Source organism: Oratosquilla oratoria, chromosome 40 (assembly GCF_046742065.1).
Source record: "Oratosquilla oratoria isolate Oo_2021 chromosome 40, ASM4674206v1, whole genome shotgun sequence".
Lineage (NCBI taxonomy): Eukaryota > Metazoa > Arthropoda > Malacostraca > Stomatopoda > Squillidae > Oratosquilla > Oratosquilla oratoria.
This window is the reverse complement of record NC_134816.1, coordinates 25,711,887-25,731,712: the sequence shown is the minus strand read 5'-3', so window position 1 is coordinate 25,731,712 and position 19,826 is coordinate 25,711,887. Positions and strand designations below refer to the sequence as shown.

The following is a 19,826-nucleotide window of genomic DNA, read 5'->3' as shown; positions in this document are numbered from 1 at the left end:
AGGAGGAGGAGGAGAGGAAAGCCGGTGAGCTGGCCTGGGTTGCTGCCTACCACGCAATGGAGTATTGATCACCGTGCTGGGCGTCCTTCAACAGGGAAGAACAGAACCATTGTGTAATATGTCACGATTCTTGAGAATATACGAGTACGCACCCGCAGATATACGCGTACACACGCACACACACACCATACACACACACACATACACACACACACATACACACACACACATACACACACACACATACACACACAGACACACACACACACACACACACACACACACACACACACACACACACACACACACACACACACACACACACACACACACACACACACACACACATATGCGATGGTTCTTATGAGACAATTCGCTCGAGTCTGTAATATTAAGAAAAAAAAAACAAAAAAACTTTTAAGCCCCTTTCTTGTAATGATCCAGCAGCTGGACTGCCTGGAATGGACACTAGGGAGTGAAACGGAAGCCTTCAAGTTACATTTCTAGAGGAAATGGGAGTGTTCTAAAAGGAACGCAAACTAAAATCTAGGATCTGGGTCACATGAAGAATTGTCACTCCAGAATAGCCCACATGAAGAATCGTCACCCCATGAGATCCCACCTGAAGAATTGTCACCCCAGGACGCCGAATATCAACAGTGGAATAAAGATTAGGTTAGGTTGAATGAGGATTATGTTTATTGTCATCAACTTGTACAACCGAAGAATCGTAAACCCAGGATGGCCCACATGAAGAATTGTCCCCCTAGGATAGGCCACATGAAGAATTATCACTCTAGGATAGCCCACATGAAGAATCGTCATCCCATGAGATCCCACCTGAAGGTGTCACCCCAGTACGCCGAATATCAACAGTGGAATATAGATTAGGACGATGACTGGTTATGAAAATAAGGAGCTTCGTTGACCATCTTGCAGGACCACCATATACAGGCAGATACTCGTCATTCGTTTGTTCTTGAGGTAATGCCCTGTATAATGAATGAATAAATGAGATAGTCACATGACACACAGGCGCATGTTCATGTTAATGAGTTTCTTAACCCTTATGCTGCCCCCCTGTTTAAATAAAATCGTCCTGCGGATGCTGGAATAAGACGTACAAGAATGTGGCAGTTCGAGAGTGGATGCTACCTGCTAAAGTGTAGAGCCCCTGCCATTCTTTGCCCGTCACTTTCCTCGGGAGGAACTTGGCTCCTCACCGTCTCCCCCTTCCGAAGGCAACCCTCAGCTTCTTAGGGGCACACCATCCCCCTGGCGTTGAGGGGTGCCCACCCTTTCTGATTAATTGACTTACTTCCCGAGATCGACCACGCCGCGGCCTCTGAGGGATCTCGATGTTCCGCGCACGTAGGTCCCTATCCCGAACGAAATAGGACATCATTATTTTATATCACCCGCGGCCAGGGATGGTATCTCCGAGGGTGAGGGTAAAATGGAAACAAGAGGGCTGGAAGATAACCCTGACCCCTGACCTCGTCACCCTGATTGACCTTTGACCTCGTCCCCCATCATTTGCTCTCCTGATAGTGTGGCAAAAACGTCAGTTTTCGTTATGCCTTTTCGCCAATTCTTCATCCACACCTTTTCCTTCTCTTCTTTGGTTCCGTGGTCTGTAGGGCAAGGACAGTGGCAAAGCTCTCCTACTCACCTTGACTGGACGAATCACACACGACAACCAACGATTGCACTGTCTTATTGCCAGTGTGTGGCCAAAACTACATACAAAAACACACACGCGAGCACTTCTGGCTGGCTGGGTGGTGGTGTCGTCTGAATAGACGGCCCCATTTCCTTGTGGTCACTTCTTTTCTCCGCCGTTTTCCTTTCAGGAAACTGTGGGAAATTTCCAACCAGGGTCCTCTTCTTCGATGCTTCTATTCAGCTCAACACCAAATGGTTGCGGCCAGCTAGTTACTTTGCATGCCAAGGGAGGGGTTGGGTGGGGGGCATTCCACTGAATAAAATTGCCTACAATAGGTACAGTATAAGGCTTCTAAAGAGATTTATCTTGGGGTATATGTATTTTTCCTACATTTATTACTAGTAGTTAAAAGAAAATTGTTGCTTTGAGTCGACCCGCATCCACCTTAAATGTAGACAGGAATGCAAGGAAAAGAAAAAAAAAAATGAAAAACGGAGAAATAAGAAGAAAAGGAAATGTGGAAACAAAGTGGAATACATTGTGACCGTGAGACTAAAACGGAACATTTAACATTTGATAACCAGGGATCTCCACTAAGCCCCCTCAGATAAATAAAATCACCTGACGGCACCAGAAGAAATTTTGAAGGAGCTCAGAAGAACCCCTGGCCTTAGACCAGCGTTTCCCGACCCCTGTTCTCATGTTGAAGCAGTCCAGCACCCTAGCACCCCCTAATAATTAATATCTTATTACTAGAAGGATAAAGGAAAGTGTATGTATAAATCGCTTCCTAGCAACTCCTGTCATTGATTTCAGCACTCCCAGAGGGTGCTAACACCCAGGTTTGGAAACGCTGCCTTAGGATGAAGGTTGGGTTCGATGTGCGTCGTCGGTCGATGCGTGTGTTCGATCGCGCGCACTTCTGAGAAGAGCTAAAGAGAGAGAGAGAGAGGGGTGTAGTGACAAAACATACAAACGCATGTGTCCCAATGTGTGTGTGTGTGTGTGTGTGTGTTTGTGTGTACGTGCAGGACTCGCAGTAATGGACCTGAATTGGAAAATTTTAAGTTTAAGAAGGAAATAGACAAGAACCGATTTACCAACAGAGTGGTGAGCGAATGGACGACTTGGTAACCTTGTAGCGAGCGCTGAGACCATTGGCTGTTTTAATAGAAGATAACTTTGGACAGGGATAATGTGTGGTAATGGACATGGAACTGCCTAGTGCAAGCCTTATGGTCTTTTGCAGTCTCCCTTCTTCTGATGTTCTTGTGTGTGTGTGTGTATCTACCTAGTTGTATCTTAAGGGAAGAGGAGCTATGCTCGTGGTGTCCCGTCTCAGTATATCGCAGTATCTAAATTGTTCTTAAATTCGTGTATGGTTTTTGTACACACCATCTTTTCGTCCAGTTTGTTCCATACATCCACAACTCTGTGGTGTGTGTGTGATTCACCATGGTCTTGGATCACGTGTTGGACTCGTGATCGACAGCTATTTCCCTCCCGGAAGAGAGCTCAGAGCTCGTATATGACCGATCTATGGGTAATGCTGTGACCTTACACGCACAAACACACCCAACTCCCCGCCCACGAGAGTTGGAGTAATACTCCGCAGCCCAGCGATACTGAAATTATTTCAGCCCTGGGCGGGATTCGAACCCGGACCTCCGTAGTGGTAGCCGGGAACTCTAACCAACTGCGCCACGAGGAAGATCCATTCGGCGACACTGTAGGAGGCGAAGACAGAGCTCTCGTCTTGTCCTCCACCTTTAACGGAAGCGTGGAGGGCGAGGTCACGGTCGAGGACAAGGTTTGAGACGTCGTTGGTCTCCTGAGGCTGCAAACGCTTCGTTTTTTTTTTTTTTTTTTTTTTTTTGGGGGGGGTGTTGTTTCCCCCCTGTGAACCCCCCGGGGAGATCACAGAGGCTCCACAGTGGGTTTAGTGACTGAAAAGTAGTGGGAATGTGTGGATGCTGAACGATATAAATCGATGTTTTATGTGCTCCCCGAGAGCCAAGAGAACAGCAGTACATAGTGTAAGTCTCCGGTCTTACCGACAAAGTTCACTTTATTTTTTCTTTATTCTCCAGCTGTTTGAGGTCGTATTTTTCTTGTTAGTGTGTACATTTTATGAAAGGAAAATATGTGTGTTGGCCTAATTGTGTTTAATTTTAGTTTACAGAAAAAAGAAACTCGTGGAGTTTTGTGGTTGATGTTCTAAATTTATCATCTGGTGGCGTAATCTCATCTCGTATTCGCGTTGTTGTGGGTTCGAATCCCGCACTACTCTCAGTCCAAACATATAGGCTTCGGCCGCAGGTACTCAGCGCCTCCTGGCGTAGGCTCCTAGGATCCTCTTTTTTTTATTTTCATAATTTATGTCGTGGTTTTCTTCAAACTATGGATTCTTAAGTTTCTTACCTTGCCCTCTTGATGTTCTTGAAAACGGTCCATAGTAATGGATCTTATTTGTCAGTCTTGTGTGCTTGGCTCTAAAGACAGTAATTTTGTCACCTCTTTCTGCTCTTTCTTCCTGTGTGGACAATTGGAGGTTGTCTTGCCTCTCCTCAGAGTTGTCCGACTAGGATAGGAATAACTTTTACTATTACCATTGTATTATATATATATATATATATATATATATATATATATATATATATATATATATATATATATATAGTATATATATATTTGTATGAGGTTTACATCACTGCCTCATCTTCCAGTTTGGGGCAGATAATATTTTTAATTTTGATTTTTCCTTTTCTTTTTTTTTACATAACTTCATGTACCCATTTCCAAAATATTTTTGGCATTAGATTTAATTGTGTTTACGTCTTCCTGTGTCAAACTTCCTCTTTTTGCATTCTACCGTTCCTTTCTCTTTTCTCAACAATTTTCAGACTATACTAGTTATAGACTATTATAGTTTGACCTTGGCTGCTGTCGCTTATGTGTGCGTGTATTTGTTAGAGAGAGGGAGAGCGTGGGGGTGAGAGATGTAATGATTGAAGCAAAGTGATTCAAGGGTGTGATTACTGTTAGACAGCGAGAGACCTCGGAATAAAAATTCCACCCTTTGTTGAAAGATTGGTTTGAAATTGTTGATCACTGTTATTTTGAGCAAGTGAGACGAGCAGCTCGTCTTGTTATTCCTCATAACTTACTTTTTTATTTTCATTTTTTATCTAAATTCCCCTCATTGCAAAGTTTCCAAATGTGTGTATATAGACCCCGAAATCTAGGTAGGAATCTAGGTTTCCCAGTTACAAACAAAAATTTATCCCCATGGCGCATGACGTAGAATATAAGCCAGCCAATCATCTGAAGGGGCGGGGTCAATTGAGCGCACGAGCCAATGAGATTCTTCGTCGACATGACGTCACTAGTGGTGCGCAGCGGAAGGCCTTCTTTATTTTGAGTGTGTGCCTGGAAAGATTGTAATTGTGTACCTACAAACAGAAACTTCTCAAATATGGTATATTTTGATAGTGCGGTTTTTTTTTTCTTATCCTGTTACAATGACAGTTGATTTGGAGTTGAATATAAATAACGTTTATAATTTAAAACCCTTCTTTATTTTTTTTTATTCATTATTTTTTGTGGCTGAGATGAGTACCATAGATAGCGGCCGAGTTGCAGAGTACATTGTTTTGTGATGTTATCTACAAGTCATAAATTGAGGCAGATGTTAAAACGCGCTAGCACACACACACACGCTCGCGCGCGCTTTTTTTTTTTTTTGTCGCTGATGTCCTGTATAAGAGAAATGGATGGTTTGAATCTATGGGTACACGGGATTCGAACCACCTTCCATCTTGCTTCTGGCCTCCAGAGTTCACATTGACTCAAAGGAGAATAAACAGATAGATGCAGACAAGGTTATCATATTAATACACCAGGTCAGGACTCGTAGTAATGGATTTAAATTGGACAAATTTAGGTTCAAGAATTAAAGAGGCAAGGACTGATTTACATATAGGGTGGCTAAAGAATGGAATAGACTTACAAAGGTCGTTCCAAAAGTAATGCCTATTTTTTAACTAAAAAAGTTGAAGAGCTACGAAGACGGGAGTGGCACCATTAAAACAAGCGACATTTTGTGCTCCAGAATTTATATTTCTACATAGTCACCACCATTCTCAATGCACTTTTGCCAGCGATGAACGAGAGCCTTGATGCCTCGGTCGTAAATGTCAGCGCCTGCCGAGGCGATCCATTTTTTCACGGCTGCGATTACGGCGTTGTTGTCAGGGAGACGCTGCCCACGTAATGCGTCCTTAAGAGGTCCGAACAAGTAGAAGTCTGACGGTGCCAGGTCGGGACTATACGGTGGGTGAGACAGCACCGTCCAGCCGAACTTTGTCACACATTCCGTGGTCTTCAAACTTGTGTGTGGCCTGGCGTTGTCGTGTTGCAAACGGAATGTTTCCCTTTTCTCTGGCCTTACACGGGCAATCCGGGCCTTTGGCTTGGTCAACGTTTCAGCGTAACGGTCAGAGTTGACATTCGCCCCTGGTTCCAATAAATCCAGGAGGATGACACTTTGTCACTCACATCTCTCGCCACTCTAAAATCGACGAACCCATCTCCTAACTGTGCTGACATCAACTGCATCGGCTTCGTAAACGTTCACCAGGCGCCGGTGAATGTTGATTGGTTCAATTTTTTCTGCATGGAGGAATTCAATGACCCATCTCTGCATCTGACACACGTCCATGACAGGGGTTGCTTTCTTAGAGTTTCACACCATCAATATCTGCAACAGAGAGATGAAGCTTTCAGGTCACGAGTGCAAGTTCAGTCATCATAACAATGCAATTTGCAATCACCTTGGATCTCTTCGGGCGGAATGAAATAAATTAGGAGGTATTAGTTTTGGAACGACCCTCGAAGTAACTGTGTTGTGAGCACTGAAACAATTGGTTGTTGTAATAGGAAGTTAGATGATTTTATGGATGGGGATGACATGGACAAAGAACTCCCTAGCGCAAACCTTATGGTCTCTTGCAGTCTCCGTAATTCTTATATTCTTATATGGGGAGACTAGCAAGTTGTTTTTAAGTTGACTTAATATTTTTCTTTCTTATTGTTTTGATGTTGGGGGAGACTAGCAATTCGTTTTAAGTAGACTTAAGATTGTTCTTATTGTTTTGATGTTCCTGGTGTCAAAATTTACATCTCAGTAGGAGTTGACTAACAATGTAAATTTCAATATATATATATATATATATATATATATATATATATAATATATATGTGTGTGTATATATATACATATATATATGTATATATATATATATATATATATATATATATATATATATATATATATATTTTTTTTTTTTTACTTCATGTTCATAAATTCTTTTTTCTAATCCTCTTGACGATTCGCCAAAATAAGCCATTGAGCAACTATTGCACGGGATTTTGTATACGACGCTGTTTTCGGAATTGGTTCTCTTTTCAGAAGTCTTTATTAAATCACCTATCCTCTTGTTAGTTATTTTAGCTATGTTTATACCTGATTTTGTTAAATATTTGTCTATTATTGGTGACATTTCTGAGCCAGGTACTGATATAAAATTTGTATTATTTTTATCATTTCTCTCTTTCTTTCCGCGATTGTAAATAGAAAAAAAAGAAAAAAGCAATAAATATTTACAATCGCGGAAAGAAAGAGAGAAATGATAAAAATAATACAAATTTTATATCAGTACCTGGCTCAGAAATGTCACCAATAATAGACAAATATTTAACAAAATCAGGTATAAACATAGCTAAAATAACTAACAAGAGGATAGGTGATTTAATAAAGACTTCTGAAAAGAGAACCAATTCCGAAAACAGCGTCGTATACAAAATCCCGTGCAATAGTTGCTCAATGGCTTATTTTGGCGAATCGTCAAGAGGATTAGAAAAAAGAATTTATGAACATAAAAATGACATAAAAGCACATAGGACATCTAATTCTTTAGTAGTTCATGCGGAAAAATTCGATCATTTACCAAACTGGAGAGAAGCTGAAGTGCTACATAAAGGTTTTGATAAATTCACTAGAAGAATTGTTGAATCAGCATATATTTCAACTAATAATTCATCGAATCATCGAGGAGGGTTTTATCAATTTAGCTAAAGAAACTAGTATTTTAATTCTAAAACACGCCAGAAAAACGACCTTTCCCAAGTGTCCGAAAAGATAATTAGATTTAGTACATAAACTTCAACTGCAGTTCTACATACACTCTCTGAAGAAGTTCTACGCGAACGAAACGTTAGAGTGTATAGGGTTCCGAGCCTTCCCCTGTGTTTATGTTCTCCATCATCCAAATAATTTGTCTAAAATACTTATCAATATATATATATATATATATATATATATACATATATATATATATATATATATATATATATATACACCCACCCACACATACACATAAGTAATCAATCTCGCAGTGAGTGCACATTTCGATGTCACTCGACTGCTCAGGACAACAGAAACTCACCGGCGGGGCGGACAGGACCCGGCACTTCACAACGTTCACAAGTATCACCTGTCACAGAATACAATTCGTTTTTAAGTAGACTTAATATTTCTCTTCCATTCTTATTGTTTTGATGTCGTTCCTGTCTTACAGCCCATCGCCCCAGAATGTGGAAGATCTCCTTTTCAACCTCTTCCGCGAGGACGTCGAGGATAAGATGCACGTGGGCAAATTCCTGGCGGTGAGTTGCCAACTACTCTTTTATTCTGATCATGTATGCACTCTTGGCAAGGTTTCAGTACGGATACCCCTCGTAAAGGGGGAAAGGGTATTGGGGATGACACTTCAACGCGGCCCAAAGGATGTCCCTTCGACCTTTTTTTGATGAAGCTGTGGGGGTTAACCATCCTCTTTTTTTTTTCTTTTGTAGATACTGTGCCTTGCTGCACTGCTTCTGACGTGAACAAGGAGCTAAGATAGAAAGGGACATATTTTGGGTTTTGGATGGGCGGAATGGGTGAAAAGTGGGTGCTGGGAAAAAGGGCCTTTTGATGTCTGTGTGTACTATTGTTATTATTACTGTTAATGTTATGATTTTTCTTCTTCATTATTATCATTTATTATTAGTAGTAGTAGCAGTAGTAGTATTAGCAGTGTTTATTATTATACTAAAGCGGGCATTATTCTTATTATTATTTTTCTTGATTATCATTATTATTATTATTATTATTAGTAGTAGTAGTAGTAGTAGTAGTAGTGTTATACTAAAGCAGGCATTAATCTCATTGTTATGATTTTTCAATATTATTATTAGTAGTAGTAGTAGTGTTTATCATTATACTAAAGCTGGCGTTAATCTCATTGTTATGATTTTTCTTCATTATTATTATTTTCATTAGTAGTAGTAGTAGTAGTAGTAGTAGTGTTTATACCAAAGCAGGCATTAATCTCATTGTTATAATTTTTTCTTCATTATTATTATTTTTATTATTATTATTAGTAGAGTAGTAGTAGAAGTAGTGTTTATTATTATACTAAAGCAGGAATTAATCTCATTGTTATTACTATTATTAGTAGTAGTAGAAGTGTTTATCATTATACCAAAGCGGGCATTAAACTCATTGTTAAGATTTCTCTTCATTATTATTATCATTACAATTATTATTAGTAGTAATAGTAGCACTATTATTTATCACTATATCAAAACACTAAAGTGTCTTTCATTCATTTCTTTATGTAACGTTTTGCTCCTTTTCCTCCATTTTCCTCTTCTTCATCTCCAGCTGGCTTAGTTACTGTACCTTGTGATTTTGTACCTGAGGTATCTTGTTATAAAAAGATATGATGCTACAAGCAGCTCACAATCCTCATCTCTATTATCAAGATTGTATGGGGCTCATTGCTATGTAACACAACTTACAATCAGGCAAAATGGAAAATTCTCCTCGGTCACGACTTAAAGTAATAGAAAACGGAGCTACATGTCATAAAAACACGAGCGGGTAAGCCTGTCTTCGTGACGTCGAGGGAGGGAGCTGGGAGGGAGGGGGGAGGCCTCCAATGGGAAATGAACGAAAGTGGTTCAAGGGCTGATGGGGGACTGAACACACACACACATACATTTATGGGGAGTACTCCTCATTCTCTCTCTCGCTCTCTCTGTCCCTCGCTCCCTCTCTCTGTGTGTCTCTCCCCCTGCCTCCCCCCCCCTCTCTCTCTCTCTCTCCCTCCCTATCTCTCTCTCTCTCTCTCGCTCCCTCTCTCTGTGTGTCTCTCCCCCTGCCTCCCCCCCTCTCTCTCTCTCTCTCCCTCCCTATCTCTCTCTCTCTCTCTCTTTCTCTGTCTGCCTGTCTGTCTCTCTCCCCCTCCCTCCCTCTCTGTCTATCTGTCTCTCTCTCCCTCCATCTCTCTATCTCTCCCTTCCTCCCTCCCTCTTGCTCTCTCTCTCTCTCTCTGTCTGTCTGTCTGTCTCCCCCTATATATAAATGAGTGTGTGTCTGTGTATGTATACTCGTATATATATATATATATATATATATATATATATATATATATATATGTGTGTGTGTGTGTGTGTGTATATATATATATAATATATATATATATATATATATATATATATATATATATATATATATATATATATCTTGTAGACAGACGAGGTTGAAGGATATTGAGGATTCATTTTTGATCAGTTTCTTCCGTATACTCCAGGGGTTCTCATTAGGGGTGAAATTCACCCTCAGGGGGGAATTTTGGGTTTTCTGGGGGGGAATTGTGACCACATTAAGTTTACGGAGTGAGGAAAGCAAATATAGGCTCTGGCCTGTCTGGCCTGTCACCTGGGCTGGAATTATACCAGTGCTGACCCAGGTTAATCTTAGGATTAGAAAAGTGTTACGCTGTGCGATAATATCTGCATATTATTTAGAATGCACCTTTTGAAACAGGCAATCTTGGAAAGGAGGGGGGAATGACATTCTGGCAAATGGTGAAAGGGGTGCATGAGCCAAGCAAGGCTGAGAACCCCAGGTATACTCTATATACGACGCACAATTGACTTATCTTGTTCAGTAAGTTTGCTCATTATTTCTCTAATTGTGGCCGACGTTTCGTAACTGTCTTGTTCCATCTTCAAGGACGAAGTATGGTGTCTTATTGTGTATGCTGCTTATATACGGGACGTCTAGATCATAAGGATTGTAGTGGGGCTGAGGTTGTCGCTGATTGGCTGAAGCGGGCCAATGAGCGTGTGGGAAATTTTATCTCCGGTTACCTCTCCCGGTGATCAAAGCATTGGGGTCCATCGATCTTCTTGGTGTCATTCTTTTGACTTAACCCTTTAAACTCCGATGACAAGATGTCTTGTCATTTGGTCAAATAAAACAAAAAATCATAAAACACCAAAATGTTTGATCAAACACCAGAAAAATATGACGTCAATCCTCGCGCGGTTAAGCCGCAATAGATGATATTCGGATAAATGAGCCGGCGCGAGGCCTACCATATCCGGTTTTTCGTATCTACACCACAAGCGGCTGACATGAGTTGAATGGGTTAAAGGCAATGTTTGAAGAGCTTCCACTTGAATATTAATTAATGGCTGCTATATTTGGATATGTAGGGCTTCTAGGATTAGCAACCTGCGGGGATCCTGTTCTCTGTCTATTACGGTGGTGTTCTGATCAAGGTCCTTCCTTATTAATGATCTGTTGTGTGTGGAAGTGAAATGGGATTTAATAGCTCTATTGCTAAAGTGACATGTCAAGCGCCTTGTTGGTTTTGTGATTGTCATACCAATATATGAGTGGGACCCACATTCCACACTGTTGTAATTGTATTGGTAAACAACGTAGTCTTCTTGTAGAGGTGTTTTCGTGGTGTTGGGGCGATTGCATATAATTGGCTGTGCGGTCTTCTTTGTTCTGTAGTATATTATGAGTTAGATGTACTTTGCTGAGTTGATTGGTTGTACATTTTTTAATGATATCCTTGACAATTCTTTCTTCTGACTTATATTCCGTGGACATGTAGCTCTTATAGTATATCTTGATGGAGTTTTCGTTTGGTGTGTTATTGTTTCCATTGTTATACCATTTGTTAAAGTATGATTGAATTGTCTGAGAGACATCTGAATTGGTGTATCCGTTATTGACAAGAACTTGTGTGACTCTATTTCTTGATGGGTTTGAGCCCAGGTGGAACAATGAGAAATGGCTCTTCTGACATACACGATGATGGTGGACCGTAAGTAGCACATAGGACATTCGCTGTTCCCGTTCAAGCAGAGTCCAGCATTGGTTGGCTTGGTATATACTGTTGTCAAGAATCCGGCATTTCGGGCGGCGACAAGGACGTCTAGGAAAGGGAGATGTTCATTATTGGCTTCTTCATACGTAAAATTGAGATCGGTGGCTGTAATGAATCGTCTCCATAAGTCTTGCAGTTCGTCGGGATAACTTATTTGTACGAAAATATCGTCTACATATCTGCAGTATATAGAAGGCCGGGCTGCTGTAGGAACTTCGGTTTCGATGGTTCCCATGTAGAAATTGCTAGTCTTAGAAAACCTACATATCCAAATAAAGCAGTCATTAATTAATATTCAAGTGGAGGCTCTTCAAACGTTGCCCTCATTCGAAAGAATGACACCAAGAAGATCGATGGACCCCAATGCTTCGATCACTAGGGGAGGTAACCGGAGGTAAAATATCTCACACGCTCATTGGCCCGCTTCAGCCAATCAGCGACAACCTAAGCCCCACTACAATCCTTATGATCCACACGTCCCGTGTATATATATAAGCAGCTTACACAACAAGGCCTCATACTTTGTCCTTGAAAATGGAACAAGGCAGTTACGAAGCGTCGGCCACAATTAGAGAATTACTGGACAAACTTACAGAAAAAGACAAGTCGACTGTACGTCGTATAGAGAGTACACGGAAGAAACGTATTAAAAATGAATCATCAATATTCTTCAATCTCATCTGCCTACAAGAAAATATTCTACCTGGCTATGCCAAGAAACCACAGGGAAAATACAGCCGGAATACTAAACGTTTTCGTCTATTACGACATCCTCAGAGTAATAGACGAAAACGTTTAGTATTCCGACTTTATTTTCCCTGTGGTTTCTGCAAGATTATTTAGTCACGCGTTATTGTGATTATTTTTGCATTATATATATATATATATATATAAATATATATATATATAAATATACATATATATATATATATATATATATATATATTTGTATGTATATTATATTTATATATATATATACGTTTGTGTCGGTATGTATATATATATATATATATATATATATAATATATATATATATATATATATATATATATATATATAATATATATATATATATATATATTTGTTGGTATATTATATATATATATATATATTTATATATATATATATATATATATATATATATGCAAGCAGTTACATTACCGTGATACTAAAATGCAAAATAACCACAGAAGAGAAACTTGTAGACAGTAAATACTTTCGTATATTACATCTTCAGCCTGAATATGTAATATACGAAAGTACATACTGTCTACAAGTTTTTCTTCTGTGGTTATATATATATATATATATATATATATATATATATATATATATATATATATATATACATATTTTCGGGTTCAGTGAATTTACCGACAATTCATCGACTAGTTCAATTCATCACTTCATAAAAAAAAATCACCGAATTAGTTTGGGTTGCAAAGTATGTGGCTGAGGTAAATAATTAAGACCATGGTAGCACACTTGTTCGTAATTAGCCACTAATTAAGTCTGAAATTGCCGAAGCACTAAATCACCAAGTAGTGATTTTGTGTTATCAGAAATGTAACGTAATCAGTTTACCAATATTTTCGTTGATATGCCCACCGCTCCTCTATGTTATAATTTATCATGTTTATAATTAGCCACCAGTCAAGTATGAAAATGCATGTGGTGATTAAACTTTAACAAAATCCACTTTTATTCAAGGAAAACATTGAAATGCCGCTCATTTCTGCCTTCCTATCTGATAAATCGGAAACGATTTCCCAAAAACAAACAATTCGCTTGCAGGATGTCGTAGGGCATTTTATGACAACACCCTGATATATGGGAGTTTTTCCATCGCCTGCAAAAAGTACAGAATTATGATGTCAAAGGCAATCTATATTTGACTTGTATATCATCTGAACCTCAAAGAAAGTAATATCGTGACATCTGAACGAATAAAAAAACATTATAGAAAGTTATCGTTCTTATAGCAGCGTCATTGATTCTTTGTTATTTGTAAGCAACAGCCAAACCTAGCTCTCAGGTCCTAAGTGAACCAATTTATAGTTTTATGTTTAGTTTAAACTAATTTGTCAATTTGGATAGTTCTGTCAGTAAAAAAAAAATAATAATTTGTTTATTTTGGACTATTCATAGATACTATGAAAAGGAAATTCTACCATGTTTTTGTAATGTTCTAAATAAAATATTTAATTTTCGATGAATTGTGTATAACGATAAATTGAGCGTGTTAATGAATTGTTGTCGACAAAATCGCCGGATCCCTATGTATTCAGTAAGTTGTCTACGTAGAACACGCGAATAACTTTAGCATGGTCACGAAGGATAAAAAGGATACAGTACTATATATATGCTCAGACATTCTTACGTCATATATGTATATATATATATATATATATATATATATATATACACATATATATTTACACTCATAAAACTGATAATCTTGTTTGTTATCTTGCTTGCTTGAAACCGTCACCCAGCCAATCAGAAGAAGAGATATGACGTCACGACTGAGGACCAGCCAAGCAGAAGAGATATGACGTCACGACTGAGGACCAGCCAATCAGAAGAAGAGACATGGCGTCACATCATATGATGCGTAGTTTTCCAAGCAACGACGACATGACGTCACGACATCATATGATGCGTAGTTTTCCAAGCAACGACGACATGACGTCACGATCTTCTGCATTTCACTTCTTATAACAACGTATCATTTAAAATTTTATTTGACCCAACATACATGTATATATCTATCTATATATACTTATAATTTTTTCATATTCAGTATTTAAAAGTATAGCCAACTCCTGAGTTAGCATCTATGAGGCATAATGAGTTTATTAGAATATTACGAACCCTATAAATCATATGATGCGTAGTGTGCCTAGCAACGACGACATGACGTCACAATCTTCTGCATTTCACTTCTTATAAGTAATCAAGTCACTGCCTTCGTCTACTAAGTAGAACATTGTCTTAATAAAGATTTTATTGACCATTTTATTAACAACGTATAATATAAAATTTTATTTGACCCAACGGGTCACGGGTGGTCTAGTATATATATATATATATATAATTTTTAAAAGAAGATCAATGTCAAAGATGATAAGAAGAGTATACAGTACAATTATACGTCCAATATTACTTTATGGTTGTGAAGTTTGGGCGTTCACAAAGGCTTTAGAAAAAAAATTGAAGCTTTTTTGAAATAAGATATTAAGACGAATTACTGGGCCTATATTTGATCAAAGAAATAAAAACTACAAAAACGAAATGGTTAGAATAGGTTAGATAGACCTTTTAAATATAAGAGTCCCAGTTTTGCCTTTTTGAAGAACAAGCACCCCCAACTCAAACGGGATCCACATTCTTCAGAAACTTCGATCCTACTACATTAGAATGAAGGACAAGACATAACGCGAAAGTTAAAAAATATGTCAATTACCCATAAGCCAAGTCATAAGATCAAGACTGTTTCAGTGGGCAGATCACGTGGCTAGAACGAATGAGGAACGAATACCACGACGAATACACGATTGGACAAAGACTGCACGGTAGACCCGGGAAAGACTGGAACCGATGATTGTGCGACTCGCCTTCTCTTAAGTTACCAGAAGAGGTTGGATGACCGCATCGCAGATAACTGTCCAGGATGTAACAATCCACCCCCATACTGTGCAACACGTTATGGAAGACTGCATTCTACACGAATGTCAGCAACACAATACATACACTCTATAAAGGATTTGTGAGGAAGACCAGTTACAGCCGTGGTGTTTCTCAGGGAAACGGGGCTGCTCGGCCAGACAGTCTAGGGAACAACAACAGCAACAACAACAACAGCCGATGCTTGAAGGAAGACATCCAAGAATTGGGACAGGAACCAGATGAGGAAGGACTGGAAGTACGGGCATAGGATAGAGGAGAATGGAGAGGAACATTTTAAAAGTGTTTATGGGACGCCATATATATGTGTATATATATATATATATATATATATATATATAAAAATGTATATATATATACATATATATATATATATATATATGTGTGTGTGTGTGTGTGTGTGTGTGTGTGTGTGTGTGTATATATGTTTGTATATATTTATGTATATATATATATGTGTGTGTGTGTGTGTGTATGTGTATATATATGTGTGTGTATATATTTATATATATATATATATGTGTGTGTGTGTGTGTGTGTGTGTGTGTGTGTGTGTGTGTGTGTGTACAACACTGAATGGGTCCCAGTGCACAGGTTTTAAATTGATCAACCACAATTCACTTTAACTCTAAACCATCAACCTCGAGAAACGTTTCAATTTCTGCATGTATGCCTCCTCGAGTTTCTCGATGTTGATGGCTTAAAGTGAAATGTGGTTGATATATATATATATATATATATATATATATATATATATATATATATATATATATATATATATATATATGTAAGTCTTGCTGTCGCCAGGCGATTTTATTCACCTTATATAGTGAAGTGGGACAGGGTTTCATGAAATTAAAGGGTCCCCCCCCTCCGCTGCGCGTGAGTAGATTGAAAATTGAAACTTAATGCGCAGGTCACCGTCTACGTCATAGTTGGAGGCTGTTCTTACGTTGTTACGTAAAAGCAACAGTTCAGTCCACGGGATACGTTTGCCCAAAAGACGATTTTATTATTATTATTATTATTATTTTATTATTATTATTATTATTATTTTATTATTATTATTATCATTATTATTATTATTATTATTTATTGTGTATATTATTTTGTTTATTTTATGTAGAGGTCGCACATAGAAAGATGACAAACCGGCGACTGCTCTCATCTTCTTGCCACTTTAGCTCGTCCGAAGACCGGTAGGTTAGGGGGACCGATGCCATTCTCTACAGGGCTGCGGGTTTTGTACTGTAAAACTCAAGGCAGTTATTGTACTTTGTATATAGGGTTCCTCTTCGTTAGTAAATATACAGGAGATGGAAAGGACTCCGTGATTTTGTCCATAAATGCGAGATTCTTTAGTATACATTCGTCCTTGTCGCTTTCATTTCGAGACTGATACAGAACAATGCTTGGCGAGGAGCGGTACGCGCCCAGCGCTGCATTCGATAAAAAAAAATGAAATAAAATAAAATAAAACAAAAGAAGCTCATCTTATCTAACCGTCGCTGAACTCTCAGCCTTTAAAAAATGCAATATCTTTTTCACTCGTGTGCATTAATCAAATATTTTTGTTCTCTGTGACTGCAGTTGAAATGGGGGTTTCGAAGGTGTGTCGACGTCAGCTAGGGTTGAGCTTTATGGAAAAGAAGAATGCAAAAATAGTACTCTTTATCACTAGGTCCTTTCCCCGACTTGGAGACCACTAAACGAACCTGACTTGACTGAACCTTCCTTGGCATATTTTCAAGTCACTTGGAGTGAATGACCACAGACGACGCCTGGATTTGGCGGGAAAATATTATCATTATTATTATTATTATTATCAATTATTATTGGATCACATGAAGAATCGTTACCCCAGAATTCGACAAGGTAACAATTCTTCATGTGAGCTATCCTAGGGTGGTAAATTTTCTTGTGGGCCATTCTGGGTTTACGATCCATCGGTTGTATAAGTTGATGACAATAAGCATAACCCTCATTCATCCTAACCCAACTTAACGTAACCTAATCTTTACTACACTGTTGATATTCGGCGTACTGGGGTGACGATTCTTCAGGTAGGATCTCATGGGGTGACAATCCTTCATGTGTGCGTTCTGGGGTGACAATTCTTCATTTGACCCTTATTATTATTTATTATTAGTTATTAATTGTTAGTTATTATTAGTAGTAGCAATAGTATTTATTAATAGTTGCAGTAGTACGGGGGCATTTTGCAAAAATATATATTACATTTATTCAGAATTCAAATGAGTAAGAATGAACGTCGACGGTGTTGCCACATGAAGATCATATATTTCATGATAAAAGAGAAGAAATTCAAGACTATTCGGGATCTGAAATCTCTCTCACTCGTGCAGCTTTAACATGGATAAGGTTGCAGGATTGATGAAAATGAGAATTGTATGTAGAACATGCTAGACAGCAGCTGAAATTATGCTAGATTGAACAAAAATAATGGTAGATCTTTTGTTCTACGTTCCCTTTCCGTTATACTTTTTAATTGATATAATGTTATATCTGGGGGGGAATATGTTAGATTTAGCATAATTATGCTAAGTCCGGTCACCCTAATTGTACGAGGTGCATAGAATGTGCACATATTCGCCCGCGTTCAATTCAAAAATTGATATGATAGCTGGAGAAAAAGAACGTAACTCCTTTCCTGTATGATACAAATAGGTACGCGAGGAAGAAGATGCGCGATAAAACGAAGAATGATAAAGATTAAGAAAGATGACGTAGAAGGTCACAAAAATGGAGGTAAAAATACTAGTGGGTGACGGGGGTGCATATACTGTATGAGAGACAGGGAGTGGAGTTGGGAGAATCAGGGTGAGGGATTGGGGAATGAAAATACGAGGATGTTCATCTGGGGTAAAGTGCAACCTCGTGAAGGAGATGCGATCGATGGAGACCGTGTCCAGGGCACGGAGTTCGACTCTTTGGCCGCTGCGTGGAAGGGGTTGGAGTGTACGTTAGCAATTGGCGAAGTTGGTGACGGGTTCATTGTGGATTCCAGGCCACGATGCCGCCGACATGACGTCATGACGCCCGCCGTAGACTGTATTCGGTGTTCGGAATTATTGGCTAAAGCTTAAACTTCCTTTCGGTGGTGAAGACACGTTGTAGTGAGGCAGTACAGTGCTGCAGGGTTTCTGGTGCGCGTGAAGAAGCACTGCACCTTTCCACGTCATGGATCATTTGATTGCGAGATCGAAAAAGAATTTTTCGGTGGGTTGGATGGCTAGCGAGTGGAGAGGGTTGCTGGGTGTGTTTGGACGTGGCAAGACCGTTACCATGGGAACTCAGATTTGTGCCAGATCCTTCCGCATCCTATGGTGCGGCACTGCCTCGCGGTGCTGGTTTCCAGTGCCAATTAATCTAACATTAAAATTAATACATATATATGTATCCATATATATATATATATATATTGCAGAAACCACAGGGAAATTAAAGTCGGAATACTGAACGTTTTCGTCTATTACGACATCCTCAGAGTACAAGAAAGAAAAAATAGAACACAATATTTATACAGAAGAAAGAAAACTGGGAGAGGTCCTAGCCACATAAAACCTTCGGACATTATACATACAGCACATTCAATCACAAATAGAAATGTTAATTTTAATAAAAAAAAATACATATACATTCATATACACATGGAAATAAGAATGGTAATAGTAACAAGAAAAAATAAATAAATAAATAAAAATAAAATAAGAAGAAACAAAATCCATGTGGCCGAAAGGTCCATAGGACAATTGGTACAATTAGGAAACTAGGTACTGCTTTACTATCCTATCCTATTTATGTCCGAAGGTTTTATGTGGCTATGACCTCTCCCAGTTTTCTTTCTTCTGTATAAATATTGTGTTCTATTTTTTCTTTCTTGTACTCTGAGGATGTCGTAATAGACGAAAACGTTCAGTATTCCGACTTTAATTTCCCTGTGGTTTCTGCAATATCTTTTCGTCACGCGTTATTGTGATTATTTTTGCACATATATATATATATATATATATATATATATATATATATATATATATATATATGTTCTGGGTATAGGAATAGGCCTACATTTGAGTACATACATGCTTACATACATGCATAAGTACAAATACAGACTACCAAAAGGAAATAGAAACGGTCGACTTTTTCCATTTTTT

The 19,826-nt window shown here is 38.6% G+C and overlaps 1 protein-coding gene across 7 annotated transcripts in view; it reads left to right on the top strand.

Moving 5' to 3' along the window:
- LOC143020695 (glutaminase liver isoform, mitochondrial-like) overlaps window positions 1–19,826 on the top strand; it is a 210,949-nt gene that overhangs the window by 32,035 nt on the left and 159,088 nt on the right. For all 7 annotated transcript variants that reach the window (XM_076177335.1, XM_076177342.1, XM_076177336.1 and 4 more), the window contains exon 3: window positions 8,305–8,392. In XM_076177335.1, coding sequence (XP_076033450.1) covers window positions 8,305–8,392 — 88 coding nt within the window. The remainder of the gene's footprint in view (window positions 1–8,304; window positions 8,393–19,826) is intronic.